Source organism: Lissotriton vulgaris, chromosome 11, assembly GCF_964263255.1.
Source record: "Lissotriton vulgaris chromosome 11, aLisVul1.2, whole genome shotgun sequence".
NCBI lineage: Eukaryota > Metazoa > Chordata > Amphibia > Caudata > Salamandridae > Lissotriton > Lissotriton vulgaris.
Window position 1 is genome coordinate 150,452,689 of NC_141699.1, and position 26,034 is coordinate 150,478,722.

The 26,034-nt window shown below is 46.4% G+C and overlaps 1 protein-coding gene across 1 annotated transcript in view; it reads right to left on the reverse strand.

Annotated features, from left to right (window-relative positions):
* Window positions 1-26,034, reverse strand: part of CFAP251 (cilia and flagella associated protein 251) — a 663,510-nt gene that overhangs the window by 323,260 nt on the left and 314,216 nt on the right. The window contains exon 14 of the mRNA XM_086942981.1: window positions 2,116-2,289. Within this exon, the coding sequence (XP_086799107.1) occupies window positions 2,116-2,289 (174 nt within the window). The remainder of the gene's footprint in view (window positions 1-2,115; window positions 2,290-26,034) is intronic.

The following is a 26,034-nucleotide window of genomic DNA, read 5'->3' on the forward strand; positions in this document are numbered from 1 at the left end:
CAAATCCCTTGGTTTAATTTTGTACGCAAATTGGTTCCTGAAGTTTGGTTTTGAAACCTTTTGGCATAACGCTATCAGTGTTTGCAAGTCTGACTCTAGAATCATAAAAGAAAATTACTGGGCTTTTTTTCCGTGAACACTTTGTTTTGCGAAAGACTAATGGGCAGCTAACTGAGAAATCCCTTGAATTTAAGGACATTCCCTCTTTTGAAGTCTCTCTTGAAATAATTACTTCTGCACTCACTAAGAGTTTGTATGTGCATTTTCATTTTGGCTGTCTGCCTACAAAAGTGTTTACCTGAAGTTGGAACAAGGACACTGGTTCCACTCTTTGCCCTGCTTGTGGGTCAAAACCTGATACCATGGAGTATTAACTGCTCTTTTGCCCAGAAAATTTATATTTGAGGTGCAAGTGGATATGCCCAATATGTTTAAATCTTGGGACCAAAATCCACTCAGTAGCTTTTAGGATTCTGACAAGAGACAGCTCTACACCAGTAGTTTTTGCTGTTAGCCGCTATCTGGCTGCGGTGTGGGGCAAGCATGAATTCCTTCTGTCTGTGGAAGGTTAAGCTTCCAAGTTGTAATTTACATGTATTTTTTATCTAGACCTCTTGAATTATTCTACAAGATCACGTATTATAAATTAGAGCCCCGAACCAGATAGCAGTATTCTTTGGTGGGGAGGGATGTGGGCGAATGCTTTGGAAAAAGCCGGGATGCATCTAAGTATATTTTAATGTATTAATAAGGACTATTTTAAAGTTTTGGTTGAGACTAGTGAAATACATTATAATGTCTGTATTCTTCTTACAATAGATTTTACCTTTTAGAATTTGAGATTTTTATACTGAATATTTTCTTATATGTTGCTTTGGTGTTTTTTTTAAATAACCAAATAAAGCATTATTTGATTTGATTCAAGAGTATCTGATTTTAAGATTTTGCCATGTCCAAAATTAATTTAATCATCTAATCCAGAGGTAGCGGTGGAAGAGCTCAACATCCACAATCTAGAGAAAGATTTAAGTAGACATTTCTGAAGTGAAAAGTGTTACTTATCTGTCTGAAGAGACAGCAAAATTCTGGTAGTCTCTTTCCACACAACATGTGGTAGAAATCGGAGTTATTATGGCCTCTGGGAGGGGTAAGATCCAGGGCACTCAACTATTTGATGAGGGGAATGTGTTACTAAAGTAATACTGAGTTCATACAGCTGTTTTAAAAGTTACTGTGGGGCTTCCCACCTTGACAACGCGGATGATTCAGGCATGTTAAGGGATGGAAGACCCAAGGATTGAGAATTCTAGTACTTTTGATCCAGACTACACACATTTGCTCAAACTCTGTACAATTTTGTACCACATTTTATAACAGTTGAAAAAATACATTCATTGAGACAGTTGTCCGTTCAAGCAGACATCACCCTCAATAATGTCTGATATCTTTGTTATATTTTTACATGAACAAATGGATGAGAGAACCGATGATGGTTCATTATACTCAAGAGAATCATTGCCAAATTATGAAGGCCTGTCAATTCAGCTTCACTGTGCAAGTGCACAGCCACAGGATCAGCATTTTATGCAGTTCATGGCTTCTAGAGAATTTCACATTTCAGTAAGGCAGTAGAACAACCAGGTGACTTTTTGCACATTCCTGGAGTGGCCTACACATGGTCAGTGCCCACAATTCACCCTTCACTGAGAGAGCGGGTAATATCATTGGCGGCTGACATCGACATCATGATCCTTTGTAGTCAGCAGGAAAGGCAAAAGACATTACCACTCTATATGAAATTTGCCAGCACACATGCCATGCATTCATGGCTGAGTCACATTATCATCAAGGTGTTGCTAATAGCATACATTCTGCAATTCATTGCCATGCATGACCGTTGCTCAATTCCACTGAATGCCTAGAACTGCAAAACTATTGGAGTGACTCACTTTTTGATATTGGATAATCACTATGCAAAACTTGCTGAACAGGACCCAAGCTCTTTAGAATTACGTAGTTAGGTCCCCATACAATGAACATTAACATTCAGAACTAATTAAATGTTTTGCTACATCTTAGTACTTTTTTATCACAATCAGTTGTAATTGTACCAACCAAGTTTCTGTCCATCCCAAGACTTAGGAGTCTTGCTTCATCACAATCCACGTTGATGCCAAATATTAAAGTTTGAATAGGCATGTAGTGACTTCGAAGTCGTCCAAAAAATTCCCAGACTGGATCCTCCCCTTTGCAGACTTGCTTAAAAAGTGTCACTGTATATTCTACATCCTGAAATAAAATGTTTGACAGCATTAAAATAGCTGATGTAATTTACTTACATTTTTACAATATATCTTGTAAGTCATGTGGTCAGCGATTTTCAGCAGAATTAAGGTGTGCTGTAGATTGCCTATGGCTTAGATATGAAATTAGAAAAAATCAAGGGGAGAGCTAGGGATAAGACTTGGGGTGCGTTCCGTTCCCCAAAAGGATACTAAACTTAAACAATATGGACGGACCCACTATGTGTATGCAGTTAGATCACTGTATGTAGTATGAACATGGACCCATTAGGTGTTCTTAGAAGACCCCTCACACACCAACCTGGTTGGTGTCATGCTTCATCATTGGGGTCCCAACCGGGCAGCCGAGTGCTTACCGGTTGTGCTACAACGCCTGATTACAGCGAAGCAGGTGTTGTTCATAAATGTGATGTGAAGTGAGTTATTACAGTTAAAAATATCTCTGAGAATCCTTTCCTCTAATTTTAATATTGGCGGCTCAGGATATGGTTAAAAAACAATATGTGTAGTGCAACTATTCAGGTGTGTGATGTAAGTGTCGGCGCACACACTGACACTTGAAAATATACATTGTATGGGGACATTAGGCAGAATATCGGGGCTCGGGGGAAGGGGGATCATCCAAGAATCCGATTTGGATTTTGGAGATTCCTCCGCTGCAAACCTGAATAGGTCCCTCGTAGTCCCGGCTGCCGACACTTACACCACACACCTTAGCGCGTGTGTAGGTATCACAACAGGTTTCACGTGGCATCCTTCGCCTTTGTCACCCACTATTCACTCACCTGGTCCTGAAGAAAGCCCTTCCACTTTTTAACGGGCTGAAACATGTAGACCGCCACACATAGTCAACTTACGGTAATAACTCCTGAATAGTTGCACTACACATATTGTTGTGCCAGTGTAATGTTCAGATTTAGGACCATTTGCACAATTCACAGAACTACCTGGTGTACGTGAAAGTTCTCTCAAAGCATCTTATGGCATCTTCTGCTACTTTTTCTAGAATCTCTACAGAATATGGCTGGAGATTTGGAAGCTTTAGTCTCTCTGGCAGCACAGAACTAGCCAACATACCATCATGAGACGGAGAACTCAATAGACTGTAAACCATGCACCCCTCTGAGCTTTACATGATGAAGAGGCATTTTAGACAAATCAGTCCTGTGATACTCACAATAGTATTTATTAGTGGACTTCAAACCTCTTTTCACCTGATAGACATACACAAGAACTCACACTAGGAGTATAGTTTATGATTTTTCTTAAATCAAAAGCCTATAACTTCTTCCTGCAGCCAGCATTAGACTCTAGCCCCCAGGCAGCCAAAGGGAAACGGCACTTATAATCAGTGCAGGAGCCCTGCTGCGCGGGACGTGCCCAGGCCAAGGGTGGGCCGTTCCTTGGCCGTCACTGACCGGATAAGGCCGGGCCCCCCCCTCTGTGATTTTGGACACCATTTGTTGAAAAGTACTGTTTTCCCGTCTGCCCCCAAAGTACCGCACAAAGATTTTGTTTTATTTTCTTAGGTTTATGGTAGTATGGCAATTGTGGCACTTTAGCTGTGTATCACTACTACTATATGTGGGACGGATTTACCTTTGTGCAATTAATTGCTGGTCTTTCTAAATGGACTTTCTTGGCTATTATTTTCCAATATCCGGACCGTTTATTTTCTTTACAGTTTGAAATAGGTGCTTGATATTTAGGTATTTAGGTAGCCATGGACAAATGCAAGGCAGGTAATGCCCCAATAGTAGCCGACAGTGGCTGGTCAACTATTTATTCCTTTCTGGTGAGGGCAGTCAGTGTGATCTCCCAGGAGATAGATTTTTATTTTTTTTGTAAATCGTTTTTATTAGCATTTCATTGTTAATACAGTACATACGAATCAGTGATCTCAACATGCTACTTGTACACCATGGCGTGCATTATCTCCTGGTCATATCATATAACCCATCCATCCTTTCATTAGTTAAACTCGCTGGTGTGAGAAGGTACATGGGTATAGCACAAGTGTCCATGAGACAGTCTGTGGCCTGTACTGAAGCCCGGGCGTTGGCTCATCTCCCAGGAGATAGATATCGTTGAACGCTGCATCTCTTATAGGGAGAGGGCATGGGAGTGCGATTACGGTGTCTCCTAGGGATGCCATAGCTATACCCCCATTAATAAGAGCACAACCACAGAAGTTATTGGCCCTAGAGTCACAGATAGCTTAGCAGCCTCCTTAACTAATGAGTCTACACAACCTCTTAGTACCAGCACTACTCTTTGTAATCCCCTACCCCGAAAAAGAAAAGGAAATAAAAAAAAACCCCGTTATGCCTGGAGACCCTAGAAGACCAAACACCCCCAAGATTATGGCCCCTACTAGCACAGAGGCTGGAAGAATATCATGCGATTTGGGGAATTCACAATGGGCCTCATTACTGGCAGAGATTTCCACTAGATTAGAAGTCCTGATAGCACAAATACTTGAAAAGTTAGAGACATTATCTAACATAGTTAAACAGATTAAGACACGCTACTCTACCATGCCCCTGAGACAAATTGAAGATGCACCCAATAGAGCTGATAGTTATTAGTGTTGGGGATGGAGCTAATGTCCTAACTCATTAAGGCATAATGTAATGAGTATAAGTGCTAATACAATATAAGTCAGGGAATACAAGCACCTTACCTGAAGCTACTCCCAGGGATTACACGGGATTACTGGCACCTATATCTCAAACACAAGCCCTACCACGGTTAACTAATGCTGCTACCATGAAATCATTAGAAGTGAACGAGCCGTGCTATTAGCAGAGAATAGTACTGCCAATACTACAGAAACCAATGCTGTAGATGCTAAAATCACTATTAATTTACCCACCGAATGTGTCCCCTACGTTGCAGTTATAGGTAATCCCCCCTCACTGCACCAGGCCAAACAGAATCCTATGACTCTTAAATAACAAGGTCATCTATTGGCTTAATAGGAACTGGCACTTCCCAGCGAGGGATGGCCAACAAATTTTGTTCGTAAGATGAGTACACTGGATTGGCCCCTTGAGGAAAAATCATTATGGAGACTGTATTATAATTATTTTTTAGGGAACCTAGATGTGCTAAGGGTGCCCTTATGGGGGAGGTACGTCTTACCTAATTGGATGATAACATGCCACTTCAGCCCTTGAGTTACATTTACAGGCACTTTCTTTCCTCCATACATAATACAATTAGCCCAGACCCACTAGTTAACTACCCTGTTCTCGCATACCCCCCACCCCAGTCACTGATGGTTTCTTATAGATATCAGGTATTAAGTTACCTTCATGATATTGATTGACATGAAATGGGGACATTTTTCAATATACCTAAACAAAATGCTGTCATCTTACCCCCCCTTCATCATCTCTTTGTAACGGCGTAGTAGATCTTACACACATAGTAACTGCTCCATCCCATTTAGCGCTACTGTTGGACCCGGCCCTTTTTGTCAGGTTCAAACCGAAACTTTTTGCTTTTTCCTAGCCTGTTTCTGGAACCTGGTGTTGGTGATTTTAGGCCTCTGTGCACTTTTTCACTGTGGTACAGTGTAATGTGCATGAGCTCTCTGTGTGTGTGGTGAGAGTGACCTGCCCTCCAATAGGAATGAATGGGGAATATGTATGCCCATGGTAGTTCCTGATGTGTGGGGAGTGCAGGGTCAAGTTTGGTATGTGCGAACCCGTGAGATTGAATGCTGCGCAATGATATATGCGGCATGATTGTGCCACTTCTAGAAGTTGGCATATTTGTGTAATTTGTGTCTGGCGTGTGATTGGCTGAAGCTGGCTGGTGAGCCTGGCTCCAAGAGTCTGGGTGGGTCTGCCCCGGTGGTGGAGTGATTAGCATGCTGATGTGAGGGGAGGGGTGCACCTGGGCCTGAATAGGGCTGGGCTTTCCCCACACAAAGCTGGCTCCACCCCCTGTGGTGCGTCTGATGTCCCCAGCCTGGCCAGTGAAAGGAGTTCCCTATAACCAGTTGTAGCTGGTTCTCACACTGCCTGCACCCTGCTAGACAAAGGATTTCTCTGTATAAAAAGGGGCTGTATCCCCTTACAAAATGTTCTTGTTTTTGACTTGAATCCTGCCAGGGGCGTGCTGCTGCTTGGGTCCAGGGGAAGGCTTGCCTCACTGGGCCCTGCCCAGCCCCTGGATACCTGATGGACTTTTCCTGGACCCCTGAAAGGACTTTGTTGCTGGACTTTTTGCTCCCCTAAGCGCCTGGAAGTGCTTTTTCTTTGCTATAGCACTTGGGAGCGTTTGGTTTTGTTTATAGCGCCTGGGAGCACTTTATCTTTCACAAATGCTGGGGAGCGCTTTGATTTCCACAAGCGCTTAGGAGCGCGATAATTTCCACCAGTGCTTGGGAGCGCCTTCAGTTAGAGCAGGTGCCCACCCTGCATTTTCCCCTTCTTTGCCCCGTGTTTCACCGCTGCCGGCCCGGGGATCGTGGAGGAGGCACTGCGCCCACCTCCCCTCCAAGGGCCGTGCTGCCATTGGTGGAGGCTTGGCTCCCGGGGCCGCGATGTGATTGGCCCCGGGATTCCCTCGCGTCAAAGCCAGGCCCTGCAGCCATTGGTTGGGCCGCGAAGGCTTGCCCCAGATCGGAGGACGTCGACAGAGGCCGGGAGAAAGGCAGGAAGCGACGCTTGCTCCGCCGCGAGGCTCTCCACGGAGTGAGGGAGCCCCGCCACCGTCCAAGAAGCAGAAACCCGGAGCCCGGTAAGGAGAGGGCTCGGAGTTGTCCCGGTGCAGAGAGGGAAGCGCTGGGACACATTGTTGGTGTCCGCACCCCCCCAATGGCGTGGTCTTTGTCCGGGGGCCGTCGTGTTGGTCTCAAGTCAGCCAGAGGAGGGACTCCACCGGACTCCGGGGCATGGTGAATTTTAGAGCCTGCGAGGCCCCTCATCTGCTCAAAGCGGCACATGTTGTTTAGTTAGAGCCCCGAGAGTCTCTGGGGGCATTGCATTGGTTTTTAAGCCCCGAGGCTCCTCCTGGGCAGTATTGATTTAGAGCCGCGAAGGTTCCCCGGGGGCATATTTGCTGTAGAGCCCAGTGGGGCTCAGGGGGCATTATCCTTGCTGGTAGAGTGGCCCGGAAGGCAGCTGGCCGCTCCCACCTGGTCCCACGTTTTGTTGAGGAGCCCCGAGAGGCTCCAGGCGCCACAGTTGTTCTTCGAGCCCAGAGAGGCTCACGGCGCCCCATTTTTTCTTCGAGCCCAGAGAGGCTCACAGGCCATATTTGTTTTACGAGCCCAGAGAGGCTCTTGAGTGCCATTAGGTTTGTTTAGAGCCACGAGGCTCTTGGGGTCACGAGTGATTTGGCCCTGTCGCAGTTTTATGTTGTCTCCCAGCTGCCCAGCAATTAGTGGGCAGCTGCACCGTTTAGGCGCAATGGAGAGAGTCCCTGGGAGGGACAGGGATGGCACGGTGGTGCCAAGCCTTCTACAGCTGCGCAGCTCTTAGTGCCAGCTGCAACGTTTAGGCCCTGTTGTTGTTCCCAGCTGCCCAGCAATTAGTGGGCAGCTGCAACATTTAGGTTTGCGCCGGTGGCGCACCCTTGACTGGCGCTGCATTGGCAGCGCGCCCTGACATTCTGGACACAGGGCTTTTTGAGTCCCCTTGTTGGATGGCCAGTTGGCCAGGGGGCTGGTATGTGATTTCTGCGCAATGTGATTTTACTATGTTTTGATAGTAATTGCCTAAGGTTATGTTTGCGCAATGTGATTATGAGGTTATTTGACCTATGTAGGTTTATGCTAGTGAGAGTTTATTTCACTATGTGAGTTATGCCCCTAAAGAACAAGTTACTTACCTTCGGTAACGCTTTTTCTGGTAGATACAATATCTGCCTGTGGATTCCTCACCTTGTGAATACTCCCCTTGTGCCAGCAACATTCGGAAATTCTTTTCGTAGCTTCGCGCCGAAGTGGACTTGGACGTCATAGAGGCACGGCATCGCTCGCGACTCGGCTGACGTCACAGACAACTATAATAGGCCTACGCCGACGTGATGACATCAGTTCCGCCCTTTTTTCCGTGCCTTCGAGGCACACGGACGGACCAATGACAGTAGAAATATACACAGAATACACAGTACAAATATCATGGTAAAACACACAGTGTGAAGCAAATGCAATAAAACATTTGAAATAAACAACTCCTTGACAATAAAATAAAACATTAAAGAAACTCTGACCTAGAAGAGTGGACAACGGGGAGGCGGGTGGGTCAGTGAGGAATCCACAGGCAGATATTGTATCTACCAGAAAAAGCGTTACCGAAGGTAAGTAACTTGTTCTTCTGATAGATACATCTGCCGTGTGGATTCCTCACCTTGTGAATAGAGTCTCACAGCAGTCCCCACTCCCAGAGGAGGGTGTCCACTCTTCTAGACCAGGAAATCCTGGAGAACAGAGCGTGCAAAATGACCGTCCCTCCTCACTTCAGAATCCAAGCAGTAATGCTCCGCGAAAGTGTGGAGGGAAGACCAAGTAGCCGCCCTACAAATATCCTCTACAGGAACACCTCTAGCCAAAGCAGAGGTTGACGACATAGCTCTAGTAGAATGAGCCCTTATACCCTCTGGAGGTTCCTTACCGGCCAAAGAGTAGCAGATCTTTATACAGAGGACGATCCATCTCGAGAAAGTTCTTTTATGGACCGCTCTTCCTCTCTTGCAGCCAGCAAAACCAATGAAGAGCTGGTCATCCAACCGACCGTCTTTAGTTCTGTCCAGGTAAAAAGACACCGCCCTCTTGGGGTCCAGACGGTGCAGTCTCTCCTCCTCCTTGGAAGGGTGTGGGGGAGGATAAAAGGTAGGGAGGGTAACACTTTGACCAAGGTGGAAAGGAGTCACCACCTTAGGCAGAAAAGCAGCCCTGGTCCTAAGAACCATTCGATCAGCATGAATGGACAAGAAAGGGGGCTTGGAACTAAGAGCTTGAAGCTCACTTACCCTCCTTGCTGAGGTCTTAAGAGACAAAAGCCTCATAGGACATTTGTGAAGAGGCTCAAAGGGAGCACCCATCAGAAAGGTCAAAACAAGATTTAAGTCCCACTGAGGCACAATAAAAGGAGTAGGAGGGAACTTATTCGTGAGGCCCTTCAAAAACCTTAAAACCACAGGAGATTTAAAAAGAGATGGCTGGTCGGGCAAGCAGAGAAATGCAGACAGCGCTGAGAGATAAACCTTCACTGTGGCAACAGCAAGCCCCTGTTGCGCCAGAGATAGGGCAAACTGGAGGACTACAGACAAATGGGCACTCAAAGGGTCTATAGATTTCTCCACACACCAAGAGACAAATTTCGACCACCTATAAGAATAGATGGACTTAGTGGAGTCACGCCTGGCTGATAAGATGACATCCACCACGTCAGGTGGGAGAGAAAAAGAACTCAGGTTGCCCCGTTCAATCTCCAGGCATGAAGGTGTAAGGTCTGGAGGTGGGGGTGTAGAACCTGCCCCTCCATCTGGGAGAGGAGATCTGCCCTGAAAGGTAAACGGAGCGGCGGTTGAGAGGAGAGGTGGAAAAGGTCTGAGTACCACACCCTTCTTGGCCAATCCGGGGCAATCAATATGACTTGGGCCCGGTCTTGGCGAATTTTCCTCAGAACCCGAGGAATCAAAGGTATGGGAGGAAACGCGTAAAGGAGTCGTCTTTCCCAACTCAACTGAAACGCGTCCCCCAAGGCTCCTTGCATCGGAAACTGGAGACTGCAGAATAACGGGCAGTGAGCATTCTCTAGAGTGGCAAAAAGGTCCACCTGAGGAGTTCCCCACGTCCGAAAGACGTGACGAACCACCTCCGGATGAAGCCTCCACTCGTGGTCGGCCGAGAACTGCCGACTGAGACTGTCTGCACGAATGTTCTGAACTCCGGCCAGATGATTTGCCATCAGACAAATCTGATGGTCCTGAACACAGGACCAGAGACGCAGAGCCTCCCTGCAGAGACACTGCGACCCCAATCCTCCCTGCTTGTTGATGTACCACATCGCGGTCGTGTTGTCCGTAAGGACCTGAACCGACTGAACGCGAAGGGAAGGGAGGAAGGCCTTGAGCGCCAGACGTATCAACCGCAACTCTAGAAGGTTGATATGAAGCAACCTTTCCTCCGGAGACCAAAGACCCTTTACCTCCAGATCCCCCAGATGAGCACCCCACCCTAGAGTGGATGCATCCGTTATTACCATGGCCACCGATGGAGGAAGTTGAAAAGGCTTTCCTTGCGACAGATTGCCTTCCACGCTCCACCAAGACAGATCAGCCGCAGCTTCTTTGGAGATCCTCACTGACTCCCTGGGATCTCCGTTGTGCTGATACCACTGCCTGCGGAGGCACCACTGGAGCGCCCTCATGTGTCAGCGTGCATGGTTGACCAATAGAATGCAAGAAGCCATCAGACCGAGCAGGCAAAGGACCTTCAGGACTGGAACAACCGCTCCATTGAAGAATAAAGGAATCATTTCCTGTATGTCGCAAATCCTTTGAGGAGGAGGGAATGCACGACATACAGCAGTGTCCAGTACCGCACCTATGAACAGGTTGCGCTGGGAGGGCACCAGGTGAGACTTGGGTACATTTATCGAAAAACCCAACCTGTGCAACAACTGAGTTGTCTCTTGCAGATAATGGAGCACCTTCTCTGGCGACTCCGCCTTGATCAGCCAGTCATCCAGATACGGGAATATTGGAATCCCCGACCTCCTGAGATGAGCTGCCACCACTGCCATCACCTTAGTGAAGACTCGAGGCTCAGCAGTAAGACCAAACGAAAGGACCGCAAACTGGTAGTGCTGCGACCCAACCGTAAAACGGAGATACTTTCTGTGTGACTTCAAGATGGGAATATGAAAATACGCATCCTGCAAGTCGATCGACACCATCCAGTCCTCTTCCAGCAGCGCTTGAAGAACCTGTGCAAGGGTGAGCATCTTGAACTTTTCCTGTTTCAGGTAAAGGTTCAAGATCCTGAGATCCAGAATCGGCCGTAACCTGCCATCCTTCTTGGGGATCAGGAAATACCGGGAGTAGCACCCCTGACCCCTTTCCTGCTCCGAAACCACCTCTAGCGCACCTTTCCTGAACAGTGCCAGGACTTCTTCCTGCAGGAGAAGCAGGTGGTCCTCCGAACAATAACCCTGGCAAGGAGGGTCATTTTGGGGGAACTCCTGAAAGGGAAGAGCATACCCATTCCCCACGAGATTGAGAACCCAAAGATCCGATGTTATCAATTCCCAATCCCGCAGGAAAAGGGTAAGCCGGCCCCTCACTGGGCCCACATGATCCGGAATGGCGGATCTAGGGCTGCTTTGCTGCGTTGGCAGGGGGCTGGGAAGGGGACGTGGAGGAGGAGAAGGAGGCTTGACGGCCTCGAGAACGTCCTCTTTGTTTGCCCCTATAAGACCTGTACAGCGTGTTTTGCTGCTGCTGTGGCTGCTGCTACGTAGATTTGTAGGATCGAAAGGAAGATCTGCTAAAACCTCTAGTACGCCTTCCAAAAGTGCCCCTGGTCTGAAGTCCCAATGACTTGGCTGTTGCTCTGTTGTCCTTAAAACATTCTAAAGCAGCGTCTGCTTTCTTGCCAAACAAAACAGAACCATCGAAAGGGAGATCCAACAATGTAGATTGGACATCAGTACAAAACTCACTAGACTTCAGCCATGCAGCTCTCCTCGTAGCTACAGAAGAGCCCATGATCCTCACCACAGAATCCGCTGTGTCTAACCCACTCTGAATCACCTGCCTTGCTGCAGCCTGAGTATCAGAGATAACTTCCTGGAAGTCCTTTCTATCCTCCTCAGGTAATTTAGGTACCAACTGTTTAACAGTATCCATAAAGGCGTGAACATAACGACCCATCAGGCAGGTCGCATTTGTGGACTTAAGCGCCATACTAGCAGAGGAGAAAATCTTTTTAGCAGCCTGATCCTGCATTCTCGACTCCTTTTCTGCCGGAACTTGAGGAAAAGCCCCTGATGATAGTCTGGAACAGGCAGCCTGTACCACCAAACTCTCAGGAAGAGGGTGAGTAGATAAAAATTCTGCGTCATCCGGAGCAGTCCTGTACCTCCTGGCAACAGCTCTAGACACAGCTGGAGTTGATAAAGGTTTCTTCCAAACCTCTAAAATAGGATCTCTTAGGGCATCATTAAAGGGCAGCAATGGTTCAGTTACCGATGAAGGAGAGTGAAGAACCTCCGTGAGTAGATTTGACTTGAACTCAGCAGTAGGTAAAGCAATGTTCAACAAATTTGCTGCTTTTCTAATTACAACATGTTAAGGAGCCACATCTTTAGAGGGTTCGTCTGTTACTGAAACCAAATCCCACTCAGGGGACACTTCCAAGACCACTGGCCACAGAAAAATCCTCATATGGATCATCAGGGTCCTGTAGCTCACCCTCCTCCAAATACTCCTCACAATAGCTCTCTTCTTCCATCAGCCTCTGGGCTTCACGCCTCGACCTGAGCTTCACCCTCGAAGCCGTCGGATCCACTATCGACTCCACCAAAGTCAGAGCCGGCGCCGAGCCCGACGCCGGGCGAGGAAGACTTCCACGACGTCGTTCTGGATTCGGCATCAGAGATGATGGAACCGGCGTCGAAGGATTCGGAGTCGACGACTTCGGAGACGAAGGCCTCGCCGGTGTCGGAAGATGCCAATGCGGCGCCGGAGCCGGCATAAAGGGCGCAGGGGCATAGGTTTGGGGGACACCCAGTCCAAATGCCATCGGACCCGTGGGACCAACAGGCATCCCAGAGGGGTACATAGCCCTGGAGTAGATACCATACATCGCATTTAGAAAATGCGACGGATCCTGACCTGGAGCCGGGAAGGTTGGAAACGAACCCTCAGGTGGATCTCAAGGGCGCGGAGTCAATACGACGTCGACCTCCTCTTCAGGCTGGTGCACCGGAGTCTACAGACCTTCGGGCAACGGAGCCTCACCCCCTCCAACTATCTCCTCCTCACTTTCATCCTCCCGATCCGGAGAACGTGCTGGATCCGGAGATTAACCGCTGTCTGCTTCGGTGAACCAGGTGAATTCGCATGCGACGCCGTACCTCCGGCGTCATGCTCTTCCGAAGCCGAAGACACCACTTCTTTCTCTACCAGCTTCACCTGCGACTTAGAACCCGAGTCTTTCTTTGAATGATGTCGGGATTCATGAGATCTTTTCCTATGCTTCTTTTTTGAAGACCTCGAAGCATGAGGACGAATCCGAACGCGACCTGGAGTGAGATCTTGACCTCGAGCGTTGAGTCCGCGATCTTGATTTCTTCTTTTCCTTACTTCCTTTAAGCTTTGCAACAATAAGCTTAGCTTCTCTCTCCCGGAGGGCCTTAGGAGTCATCTTCCTGCAGGAACTGCAGTCTTCAACGTCGTGGTCGGAGCTTAGACACCACAAACAGCATTCATGCGGGTCCGTAATGGACATAGTCTTTCCGCATTCCCCACAGGCCTTGAAACCCGTCTTCTTCGAAGACATGTTGAAAGAGGAGATATAGGAATACTAACAAAGCAAAGTAACAAAGTTACAGAGAAAGCTACGGACGATCCCTAGAAAACCGTTAGCGTCGACGACGCGGAAAAAAGGGAACTGATGTCATCACGAATACTCCCCATTCATTCCTAAGGGCTTTTAGGCCCATAGGAATGAATGGAGAGTTATTCCTTATTTGCGATTAGCAATTTGCTAATCGCAAATAAGGAATGTGTAGGAATCGCAATTTATTTAGCGATTCCTACATGAATCCCGTTTTGCAAGTCCTTAATAGCGATTCCTTAATAATCGCTATTAAGGACTCGCAAAACGGCTCTTTGAAGAATCTAGCTGCATGTGTCTTTCCTACACCTCTGAATGTTCTATGCATCATGTGTGAAACTTCTGATTGTTATATGTTCAAAGTGCTATTTCTAACAGTATTTCTAGTTCTAAAAGTGTTGATTCTGACAGTGGCCCATGTGGCCCTGTCCTGTAAATAATCCCTTGTGAATATTGCCCGTGCCAGTTGGCACAATGTATATTGTGTGATACTATCTGATGTGTTTTGAAAATACAAAAGTTATTTTTATACAACCTTGTGTGGAGTTCCTTTTGTGGTGTGCCTAGGATGTTGTTGCTGCTGTGTGCGTGCGCAAATGCATACACACTGCCTCTGGGATAAGCCTGTCTGCTTGTGCCAAGCTGCCAAGGGGGTGAGCAGGGGTTATCTTGGCGTGTGACTCCCTTGCCCTGACTAGAATGGTGGTTTCTGCCTAGCTCTGGCGTCAGCCTTAGCCAACCAGAAATAGCCAGTTCTAACAGCTACCAAGTAGCAGTGGTCAAAGGCTGGTTGGTGGGTACAGAATTGTGACATGGAATATGGGGGGGTTTAGCCAAAACAGGGTACCCCAGAATGGATGGAGTTTATAATACTTAGTGTATTGAGACTGTTTATTTTGAGGGTTTCATAACACATTGGATGGAGGCCGACCCATCCACAGCAGGGATAGCCAAAGGGGGGCTTATGGTTTTAATATCAAACAAACTCCCTGTAAGCTTAAAGAGGAGAATTTCAATTGCCCCCCACTCATTAATTCTGTGATTGACATTTAGGGGAGGCCAGGAAATGGTTCTGTTCAACTTCTATAATAATGTTTTTAATAATACCTGGGGACGGGTAGCCCTAGCACTCGAAGGAGGCTTGGAAACCTTTGTCCAGTCGACTACAAACAGCTTTGTACTTCTATGGGTCGGAGATTTTAACATTCAAACATGCCCTCATTCTGCTATACAGGCATGTGGGATGACCGTCGAAGCTGGGATCGGTTACTCACATTTCCCTCATAATGAATAAGGTAATTTATTAAATTCTATGATTACTAAGTTCGATCTACTATTATTAAAAAACGCCCCAGATAGTGATGGGAACCACATCCAAACCTTTATTGTGTGAAACTCCACATCTGTCATTGATCATATTTTAATTTCAGCTAACGCATGTAAGTGGTGCAACCCACCAAGGGTTGTTTGTCAGGGTATGAGTGACCATAATTGTGGAATCTTGTCAGTTTTTCTCTGTTCTGGGACAGGCCTACTGCTATTATCCCTAACCGTGTCACTGACATCTTCCTATTTAGACCCAACAGGACTCGTATGAAGTGGAATGGAGTGGATCAGACCCGGTTTTTCCAAGATATCTGTATTAAGGGACATAATTTTATTATGTGTTGCTTGGAAGACATAGTTACCCCATATCAGATATTTTTAATTAAACGGGCATTGTTACTATAATTGATGCCCCTCTGACTCGCCCTATTAAATCTGGACCACCTAAATGTATACAGAATATTTCATAATCATCTGGCGTCATCATGGTTCTCGTGATGTTACAACTTTGAGCTTCATCTACTTTAGACACTGAGAAAGGTATATTTAATACTTTGCGAGACAACTTTAGTATGATAGGCCTATCAAGAATAACCAAAAACGGCTACTTAATCCTGTGCTTAATATGTCCTTAGGCAACCGCCTTTAGACACTGCAAATTAACGAAAAGACACTGAAATATCGTTTTATGAATAATATGAGGATCACAAAAAGGTAATAAGAAATGCATAACCGTATGCCCTAATTTTGAAACCTATGCATCGTCTTCAATAATGAATAAATGTGCATAGTATAAAAGAAAGATCTATATAGATAAAAAATGCACATCTAAAGAAAGCTAAAAAATTAAATGCCTATACTAAATTAGATTTAAAAAGATCAGCGTTTTAATTTCATCATTTTTTATGTGTTTTATGAAGGTTCCACCATATTAGAGCAGTTTAAAACTAGAAGGCTTGCTGAGAACCCTAAAACTTTAGCCCAGCTGTACACGAGGCTTGTTTTGTCTAATATATGTAGTTTTAAGTATAAGTATCTTATAAACCCACTTTCCATTATGATAGCTGTGTTATTAATACAAATGTCAGCCTAAATGTTAGTTTTGAGAGAGGCGATTTCTAATTTTGGAGATTACTGAAATGAGAGGTTAATTTTTCTGTAAAATAGGCTCTTTGCCTTGGACATTTCACGCCTTTTCTGCTTGACAACATTTTGAATTTAAATCACATTAGATCCTCTCCCCTTCCACTATGCTAAAATTCCAAGGTGTGTTGTGTATCTACGTTCAGTGGATATACGACCGTTGACAACTTAGTATGAACTACCTGATGATTCCAATACTGCGTGTTATGAAGAACATCCATTGGTCCATAATGAGATCATAGTGTATGAATTAGGCATTTAAATTAAATACGGCACTATAGCTGCGTATGTAAATATCATGATGTACATTTTTGTTTGTAAATATTGACCATGTTTCTCTCCTAATATTAGTGTAAATAGTTTTTGCGATTTCAATAGTGATGACATGCAACCACTGTACATAATATGTAAAATATATTTATTCATATATTCTTTTTCTGTATTTCTTCTCTAGTGTATATTGTTGTCTTTGTATGTGCGAAAGACAGTCACCTGATGAAGGCAGATTGCCGAAACGCGCGTAGTCAAAATCCACCGCTTTGCCTACTTTAAAAGAACATTGACCGATTTTTATTGTGATTTGTTTGGTTTATATGTTATGTGTAGATATATGTATTTATTTATAAGATTAACAATTGGATGATGAACTAAAAAAATGAAAAAATCTAAAAATGTCCATAAAAGCAATTTAAAACAAAATAATAAGATGAAATAAAAATGCTTTTTATGTGCAACTAAACTCTGTTCATATGTATGATTGTGTAGTCGCAACTGTTTTTTGAGACAGAAGGAGAGTTTTTGGCAGGAATCAATTGAGTGGTTTGCTATAGGTTCTCTCTTTTCCAATGCCACCTAAATGTAAAGGCTGGTTTGACAATGCCTGTACCACTGTCACTAGGGACCTGAAATTTGGCTCTCGGTAAACGACCTAGGGACAAGCTATTGATTAAATCACTGAGATTTAAACACAAAGAGGTACTATCAGGTAGGAAAAAAAACCTACAAAATGAGGCATGGTTGAAACTGTCCCAAGCAGCGGACACAGGGGACAGTAAACTCTTCTGGGATACTGTTAATTCCTCTTTTTTAAAGGATGATTCTTTCCCGGGATTGCTGTCACACGTTGCTTGTGACACGTGGGTTGCCCACTGTACTGGGATCTTTAGCCCAGACATGGCACCAACTGTAACCATTCAAAATAAGGAAAAATTGTTATATTCACCTGCATCTTTAAAAATTACGTTTCAAAAAGTGTTGTGGGCCTTGAAAGAAAGCAAATGTGGTAAAGCCACGGGACCGGACTGGGTTCCAGTGGATGTTTTTAACTATAATGTTGAGTTATGGGCGCCAATTTTAACAAGGGTTTTTAATATGGCTGTGGAGACAAAGATCCCGCCAACATGGGGCACACCTATTATTATCCCCATTTTAAAGAAGGGCAACAAATCAGACCCTAAAAATGACAGGCCTATATCACTCTTAGATTCATTTGAGAAAGTGATTAGTAAAGTCTTGCTAAAAAGACTGGAAGAATGGGCATGGGATTACTCTATACACTAACCTGCTCAGTTTGGCTTCAGGAAAGGCCTGGGTACCACAGAGCAATGTGTGAACCTTGATCTACTAATAGGCAAGTATACCCATGCCAAAGGCGGCAGATTATACCTCTGCTTTGCTGACTTGAGCAGCGCCTTTCATTTAGTAGATCATACTATTCTCCGGTCCACTTTGCTTGCTAAGGGGGCATTGAGGCCTATTGTCTATTTCCTGGATAGACTTTATGAGGATTTAACGAGTAAAGTCTGTTATGGCCTCTTGGGGGAATACACCAATACCTTTGCAGTTAAGAAAGGCATTTGGCAAGGCTGCGTATTATTGCCTCTGTTGTTTCCTATGTTTTTTAATGGGGTAGATGAGACCCTACAAGCAGTGCCTGCTGATGCTCCCCAAGTGGCTGGGCGCCCCATACCTGTGCTTTTGTATGCAGATGAAACAGTTCTGCTGGCTTGGATTCCAGTGGGACTGCAACACTTAATGGATGCTTTTAGCAATTTTATCACTGCAAGGAAATTAATTATTACCAACAGCAAAACTTATCCTATGGCCTGTGGGCCACGGGACAAACAAAGCAGAATATTCTACATGGATACGTTTCCCATGACCCCAGTTGATACTTTCTGCTACCTGTGTGTTAAGAGCTGTCAGCCCTAGGGTGGTCTTACCCCGCATTTCTTTCCCTTTTTGCCCCCATTTTTACCGCCATCTTTTGTTGGACATAGGACTCTGGGCGCCTTACTGCTGCTGAACAGTGCTGAGGTGCAGGTGCTCTCTCCTAACAATATGGTTTCCATAGGCCTCTGCTACTGCGGAGTGGCCACTATCCTCCTGAGCGCTAGTAGTTGGGATCAGGCTGGGACATAATGTTACTGTAACCCTGAGCACCCTGTCTCTTGTCACCAGAAAAGCCACCACAGAGTCCCCAGAGCCTTCTTGAATTTTCCAAGCCCCCAGGTTGGCGCCACCCCTTGCTGCCTTTTTGTAGGGTCACCTGACCTAGGGGTATAAAGGAAAGGGAGGGAAAACCTGATAGTTAATTGGAGCACTACTGGACATGGGTACTCTCGCTGGAGTATAGGCTGCTGGGCCAGGGGAAAGCTACACTACTGAGGCTGACTGAACTTAGGCCCTGCTGTCCCCAAGATAGTTGAGTGATCCTGCCAGCCTGCTGACCTTGCCCAGTGTGAGGGGGAACCCGGAGTGCCAACTCCAGTTTGCCTGCTCAAGACTTCCATCCTCCCAACTACTGCTGGGGAAGAAGCGCTGGCTGCCTAACCCCTGGATCTCTCCAACTAGCGCTGAGGGACCCGAGAAACTACTGCTGCCTGTAGGAGCGCTGTGGACCCAGGACTGGTTTGTGCCTTAGGAAGAACAATAGTTACATACCTGTAATCTGTGGTTCTCCAGTATTGGTGTCTTTCACAGATTCACATGCCTGAATCATTCCCCGTCGTCGGAGTGGGAGTCCCACGGTACATAAAAAAGCAATTATATGCACATAAAATAACCAACCAGGAAGTAAAGTAGCCCTGAGCTACAGGAGCAAAAAATTCCACACTCATGACTATCCTAGTCATTTTGTATAGACCAAACTGCAGCCAATCAGGCGACAGCACCCACCAGAATGTTCTCCTCAGAGGCTCAGGCTCTCAGATTTTCTCGCACAGGAGTGAAGCCAACATAATCGCCTGATGAGCCTCTGAGGGGAGGTGGGAGGGTGCATGTGAATCTATGAAAGACACCAATACTGGAGAACCACAGGTTACAGGTAAATAACTATTGTTCTTCTCCAGTATTGGGGTGTCTTTCATAGATTCACATGCCTGAATCAGAGTAGATAGCAGAACAAAACATAATGCTCATAAGACGCTCCTTGTATCACAATATACATGCATGCTTGGCAAAAGAGAATAACATGTTAGAATAAGCGTCTAAAAAGAGCATAGTGGAGGAGGGAAAACGGAAGCTCACCTTATTTGAAAAGATTGCGAAGAACTGCTCGTCCCACTGAAGTATCTGCATCACTTGCAGCATCCAAACAATAATGTTTGGTAAACGTATTCCTGCTGGACCAAGTTGCTGCTCTGCAAATCTGATGGAGAGGCACACTAGCAAAGAGAGCGGTACAAGAGGAGACCGCTCTTGTAGAATGTGCTCTTGACAAAGACTGTAGAGGCCTTCCCGCTTGCTGATTACACAGACTAATCACTGAGGACATCCAACGGGCTATAGTCTGTTTGGATACAGCGTATCCCTGACTTAGCCTTCCATATGCTACAAATAATTGATCTGTTTTCCGCATTGTTGCAGTTCGTTGGAGATAGAACTTGAGACATCTCCTGATGTCTAGAGAATGCAAGGCTTTTTCTGCTGCTGTTTGCGGATTTGGAAAAAATGTCTTTAGAATTACTGGCTCATTAAGATGAAAGTCAGAGGGAACCTTAGGCATGTAACTTGGATTGGTACGAAGCACCACTGAATTTGAAGTGAATTGTAAGAAAGGAGACTTGATCGTGAACGCCTGAATGTCACTGAACCTTCTTGCTGACGTCAGTACTAAAAGTAGAGAAACCTTCCATGAAAGGAACTTGAGATCCACTTTATGAATAGGTTGAAAGGGGTGACACATGAGCTGAGCCAGCACAACATTTAAATACCAGGATGGATGTGGACGTCGAATAGGAGGAAACATTCGGTATAGTCCTTTAAAAAATTGTTGAATTATTCTTGCAGAATAAAGAGAGGTCGAGCCATCTTGACGGAATCTGTAAATGGCTGCCAAAAACATCTTCAGTGTGGAATGAGATCAACCAGATCTAGCCAAATGAAGAAAGAACAGCAATATTTGTTCTGGTTTAGCATGAATTGGATGTAAATTGGCAAAGTGACACCAGGTACAGAACCTTTTCTATTTGAGCTTGTATGTCTTAATCGTGGCAGGTGCTCTAGTATTGGCTAAAACCGCTTGACAATCCGCAGGGATATCTAAATGGGCAAACTCAATCTGTTGAGGAGCCAGCTGCTAATTTCAAGGAAGCTGGGTCCGGGTGACAAATTTGACCCCCTTGCATGGTCAGAAGATTCGGTATTGGTGGAAACTGAATAGGATCGCACTCCGAGAGGAGGAGAAGCTCAGTGAACCAATATTGGCGAGGTCATCTGGGCGCAATGAGAATGAGGCGACAAGGTTGTCTCTTCATTTTTCTGATGACTCTGGGAACCAACGGAATCAGACGAAAGGCGTATGCATATATCTGAGACCAGTTCATCGAAAGCGCATCCCCGCATGAGTCCTAGTGGGGAAGCCAGCTTGCAAAGTGTGGGCCTTTGCGGTTCTGAATTGTTGCAAACAAGTCCAGGTCGGAGTAACCCCACTCCCGAAAGACTTGGTCCAGTGTCTGTTGATGGATCTCCAATTCGTGATTGGATATTGCAGATCTGCTGAGAGAATCCGCTAGTACATTGGATATCCCTGAAACATGAACAGCTGAAAGATTGATCTCGTGATCCAAAGCCCAATCCCAAATCTCCTGGGCTTGTTGAGAGAGAAGGGCCGATTTTGTACCACTCTGCTTGTTTAAGTAATGCATACTTGTATTGTCGGTCCGAATTAGAGCCGCGGACCCCTTGATGGCTGTTTGAACTGACTTTAAGGCCAAAAAATGGCTTGCAGCTCCAGCAGATTTATGTGCCACTTCCTTTGCTGCCCATTCCACTTTCCATTGACAGTCATTCCTTGAAGGTGTGCACCCCAATGTCGAGGGAAGCATCCGTGGTGATGGTAAACCTTGGCACTTCCGTCAGGAATGTACATCCCTCTTGCAAATTTTTCCTTTGAATCCACCAGTGAAAGACTTCTCTCATGCGAGGAGTTATGCTGATGCTGTTGTCGAACGACCCCAAAACCTGCAGCAATTAGAGACTAAGTTCCTCTTGTAAAGGCCTCATTCGTAGACGACAGTTGGGTATCAGAGGGATGCAGGATGAGATCATCCCTAGGAAAGATTTGAACATCCAAACTGAAACATACTATTTTTGTTGCAGTAGGAGAGCCATCTTGCAGATCTTGAGCTGTCTTTCTTTTGAGACGAAAGCCTGAGTGAGGTGAGTGTCTAGTGTGGCTCCCAAGAATGACTTTCTTTGAGACAGAGTTAGATGGGATTTTTCAAGATTGATTGAGAGACCCAGGGACTGAAATAGTGGCAGGCATCTTTGAACATGCGCTCTTGCTGTTCCTAAAGAACTGGCCTTGATAAGGCAATCGTCCAAGTATGGAAAAATGTGAATGCCTTCCAAGCGAAGATGTGCTGCCACTGAAACTAATATCTTTGTGAAAACACCCTGTATGTCTCGGCACGCGGGGTTGCAGGGTTTCAAGACTGTGGCGGATCTTTATCCAGATCATTCCTTTTATTCTCTTCCTGAGTCGTCCTCCCTGACTGATACACTTTTATATTATCAGCTGCGTGCCACCTGCCGGAAATTGCACCTGACTTTTCCGCGACCTCCGCCCACTTTCCCTGCCTTGTACTTTGAATATACCTCCGCATCCCCACATAAACTTGTCACCAAGTTGTATGCTTCTGCCTTGTTATCCTCTCCCATATCCTCTGCGCGGGCATATGAGGCGTGGAGTGCGGACCTAGGTATGGATATTTCGGATGCCGACTGGCTCTATTGCTGTAACCAAACCACAAAACTTTCCCCGAACTATCGGCTCCGCTTGATTCATTTCAAGTTTTTGCACAGGTTCTACCACACTCCACGGCAGCTTCATCATCTAGGACTCATTCCTGATGATTCCTGTGTGAGATGCTCCGCTCCTGCTGCGGATTTCGTCCATCTGGCTTGGCTCTGCCCTCGGGTGCAGGTTTTCTGGTTGGAGGTCTGTTCCACGATCTCTGAAATCACTGGTATGGCCATTACTCCGGACCCCCTCCTTTGCCTTCTTGGGTTTGTTAAACCGTGGCCTGATGCTTCGCGCGGTCTGATTTCGATGCTACTAGTACTGGCCAGACGCAGGGTGGCTATGTGTTGGTGCGGCCTGGCTAGAGGATGCCTTCCGTTGTCAAACGCTGCTGTCAGACTTTTGTGACTTGATGCCAGCTAGATCTCGCTCAGTTGAAATTTGGGGTCCCCTGGTCGCTTACCTCCTTTCCCGCTCCTCCTTCAGCGGGCCTGCCTCCCCGGCTCTCCTCGCCGGCCCTGCGTCCGCGGAGTTGGTCAATGCATTGCTCCCCTCTCCGTGCCCCCAATGTCCCTGCTGTCAGCGGGTTTCCCGACTGGCGCCTTCACTGCTTGCCAAGTGGGGGGTTGCCTCTGGGACCACAGTTCTGCGAACTGGTCCGATCCCGCCAGGTTCATGATGGGCTGTTTGGGGTCCAGCCACCACTCCATTTCCCTCCCGCTCCTGACACTGCCTCTCCCACGCACCCCGCCGGCCCTTGGTCCGCTGCAGTCGCCGATGCTGGTCAGTGCTGGTCCCCTGCCTTGTTTTATTCCCGGTCCCGGTCCCGCCCCCCCCCCCCCCCCCCCCCCCCCGGCAGGCTAGCCCGGTGGAGCTTTACTCATCTCTGTTAGCTCTCCTGGGAGAAAGTGTACTTTGAGATACCGCCGACCTGCTCAGTGATGCTCATGCTGTTGCTATGATGTTTACTGAAATGGATGTGCCTTTGATAGATCATAACTTGCCACTCTGTACAGTGTCTTTGCATGGACCTTCTATTTTTCACTGTATTGTTGTACTGCAATTTCTTTGATAAAAACGTTAAAAAGAAATAATATATATATATATCTTCGTGAAAACACGGGGCACTGAGCAAAGTCCAAATGGGAGAACTTTGAATTGAAAATCCCTGCCAGCCACTCTGAATCTTAAGAACTTTCTGTGCCTGGGAAGGATCGGTACATGAAAATAAGCATCCTGAAGGTAGAGGGTGGCCATGTGATCCCCTTCCGAGAGTAAATGGAGGATTTCTTGAAGCGTTAACATCCGGAAGGATAATTTTTTTAGGTATTTGTTGAGGGCAAGCAGGTCGAGGTTCGGGCGCCATTCTCCTGACTTATTGCATATGAGGAAGAACCTCGAATAGAACCCCGTTCCCTTTTGAAATTGAGGAACTTTTTTGATGGCTTCTTTCGGAATCATTACATTTATTTGGGAGAACCGCTCTTTGAGACGAGCTGGAGGTGGACCTTTGGGAGGAGAATTTGGAGGGGTTTTGATGAATTCTAAAGTGTGGCCCCTGGCCAATACATCCAGGACCCACCTGTCCGTAGTAATTTTGGACGAATTCAAAAAGAAACTGGATATTTTTCCTCCAACTTTTGACCTGGGAATGGGCATGGATGGTGGCAGGTGGTACGTCTCATTGTTTCCTGGAGGAATCTAGTCCCTGGTAAGAAGACTTCCTTTTTGCTTGAGTAATTGTTACCTCGCTGTCTGTATGTTTGCTGTTTGTACGGTTGATACCCCTGGTTACCTTGCGAGGATTGGTACGAGCGTTGCTAAGAGTAGCCCCCTCTATTGGAAAAGGATCCACGTACGTTGGCACCACGAAAGGAAGACTTACGAAACTGCAGGCTTCCGAGTGACCTTGCCGTTTCTGTGCTTACTTTTTGGCCTGCAGGGCCTCATCAATATGCTGGCCAAAGAGAAACTCCCCATCAATTGGCATATCAATGATCTTAGCCTGGACCTCCTGGCGAAAGGATGTCGACTTTAGCCAACCCTGCCTTCTCAGCACTGCTGCCCCCGCCAACTGCATGAAGCCTGTAGATCCCACATCCACTGCTGCATCGATTATTTCTGCAGAAATACACTCCCCTTCATGTAATATTTTTCTGGCTTCTGATCTTTCAGGCTCTGGAAGCTTTTCAACATATGGTGAGATGTCCGACCACATTTGTCTATTGTATCTCCCTAATATTGCTAGGGAGTTTGCAGCACGAACAGTGGTTGCAGCTTTAGTTGAGACTTTTTTGCCAATGGAGTCCAGACGTCTGCCATCCCTGTCCGGTGGAGCGGTTACCTGTGAAGAGGGGTTTCTGGCCCGTCTCTGAGCCGCTTGGGTGATAACTGAATCCGTCTTTGATTGCCCCATAAGGCATGCAGGTGAGGTGAGAGGTGCCTTATACTTCTTGTCTACGCGGGGCAAGACTGCAGGGAGAGAATTTGGTGTGGACATGATTTTTAGTCCCTCTTTCCAGATGAAGTCTATTATTGGAATTGTTTTCACTAGCCTCTGCGGTTAGTCTTTAAAATCATACAGGAAATAGTCATTCTGTTTCGTTTCCATGGAAATTAGAAACCTCTTTGTTGCTCTTTCCATTTTGAGATGGAATCCTCCAATATCTACAGGCGGAGAGTCCGCAGCAGGTGGAGCCGAAGGTGATGGGGGTTTGTGTTTGATAGTCATCCCACTCCGACAGTACAGGCTTATCATCAACTTCTCCTTCCTCCCAGTCTTCATCAGTGGTGACAGCCTCCTGAGTATGGTGGGATGGCGCCAGAGAAGGTGGAATTGTAGCTCGTATTTCGGGTGCTGGTATTGGAGAAGATTGTCTTGGAGGTCTGAACGCCTCTACAGAGGCCTGAGGCATGGGTGTCGAAGGGAGCGACTCTGCCCATCAGATGGAGGGAACCGGTGATAGTAGTCGTCCAACATATACTGCAAGTTGTTGAGGAGAGCTAACGGCATCTGTACCGTAGGCACCGTGGCAGGAGCCTGACCTGTAAGCTCAAAGAACTGCTCTTCTTCCTGATCCTCGTCCTGATATATTATAAGCAGCTCGGATGGACTCCTAGCTGCGCAGAACCTCTCGACGAGGCAATCTTCCTTGACAATGTTTTCGACGACGAAACAGTCTTCGTCGACGATGTAATTCTCGTCGACGGTGAAGTTGTCGACGGCAAGGTGACCTTCGTCGCCGAGGAATCCGTCGACGGGGTGGCTTTCGTCAACGGGTTAGGCGCCTTCGATGTGCTTTTCGTCGAGGATGCACTCGTCGACCGGACCTTCTTACCCTTCGTCAACGATGGAGCATTGACAATCGATGGCATTACCTTCATCGACGAGATGGGTCTGACTGAAACTGAGACCAGCGTCGACGGGGACTAGGCCG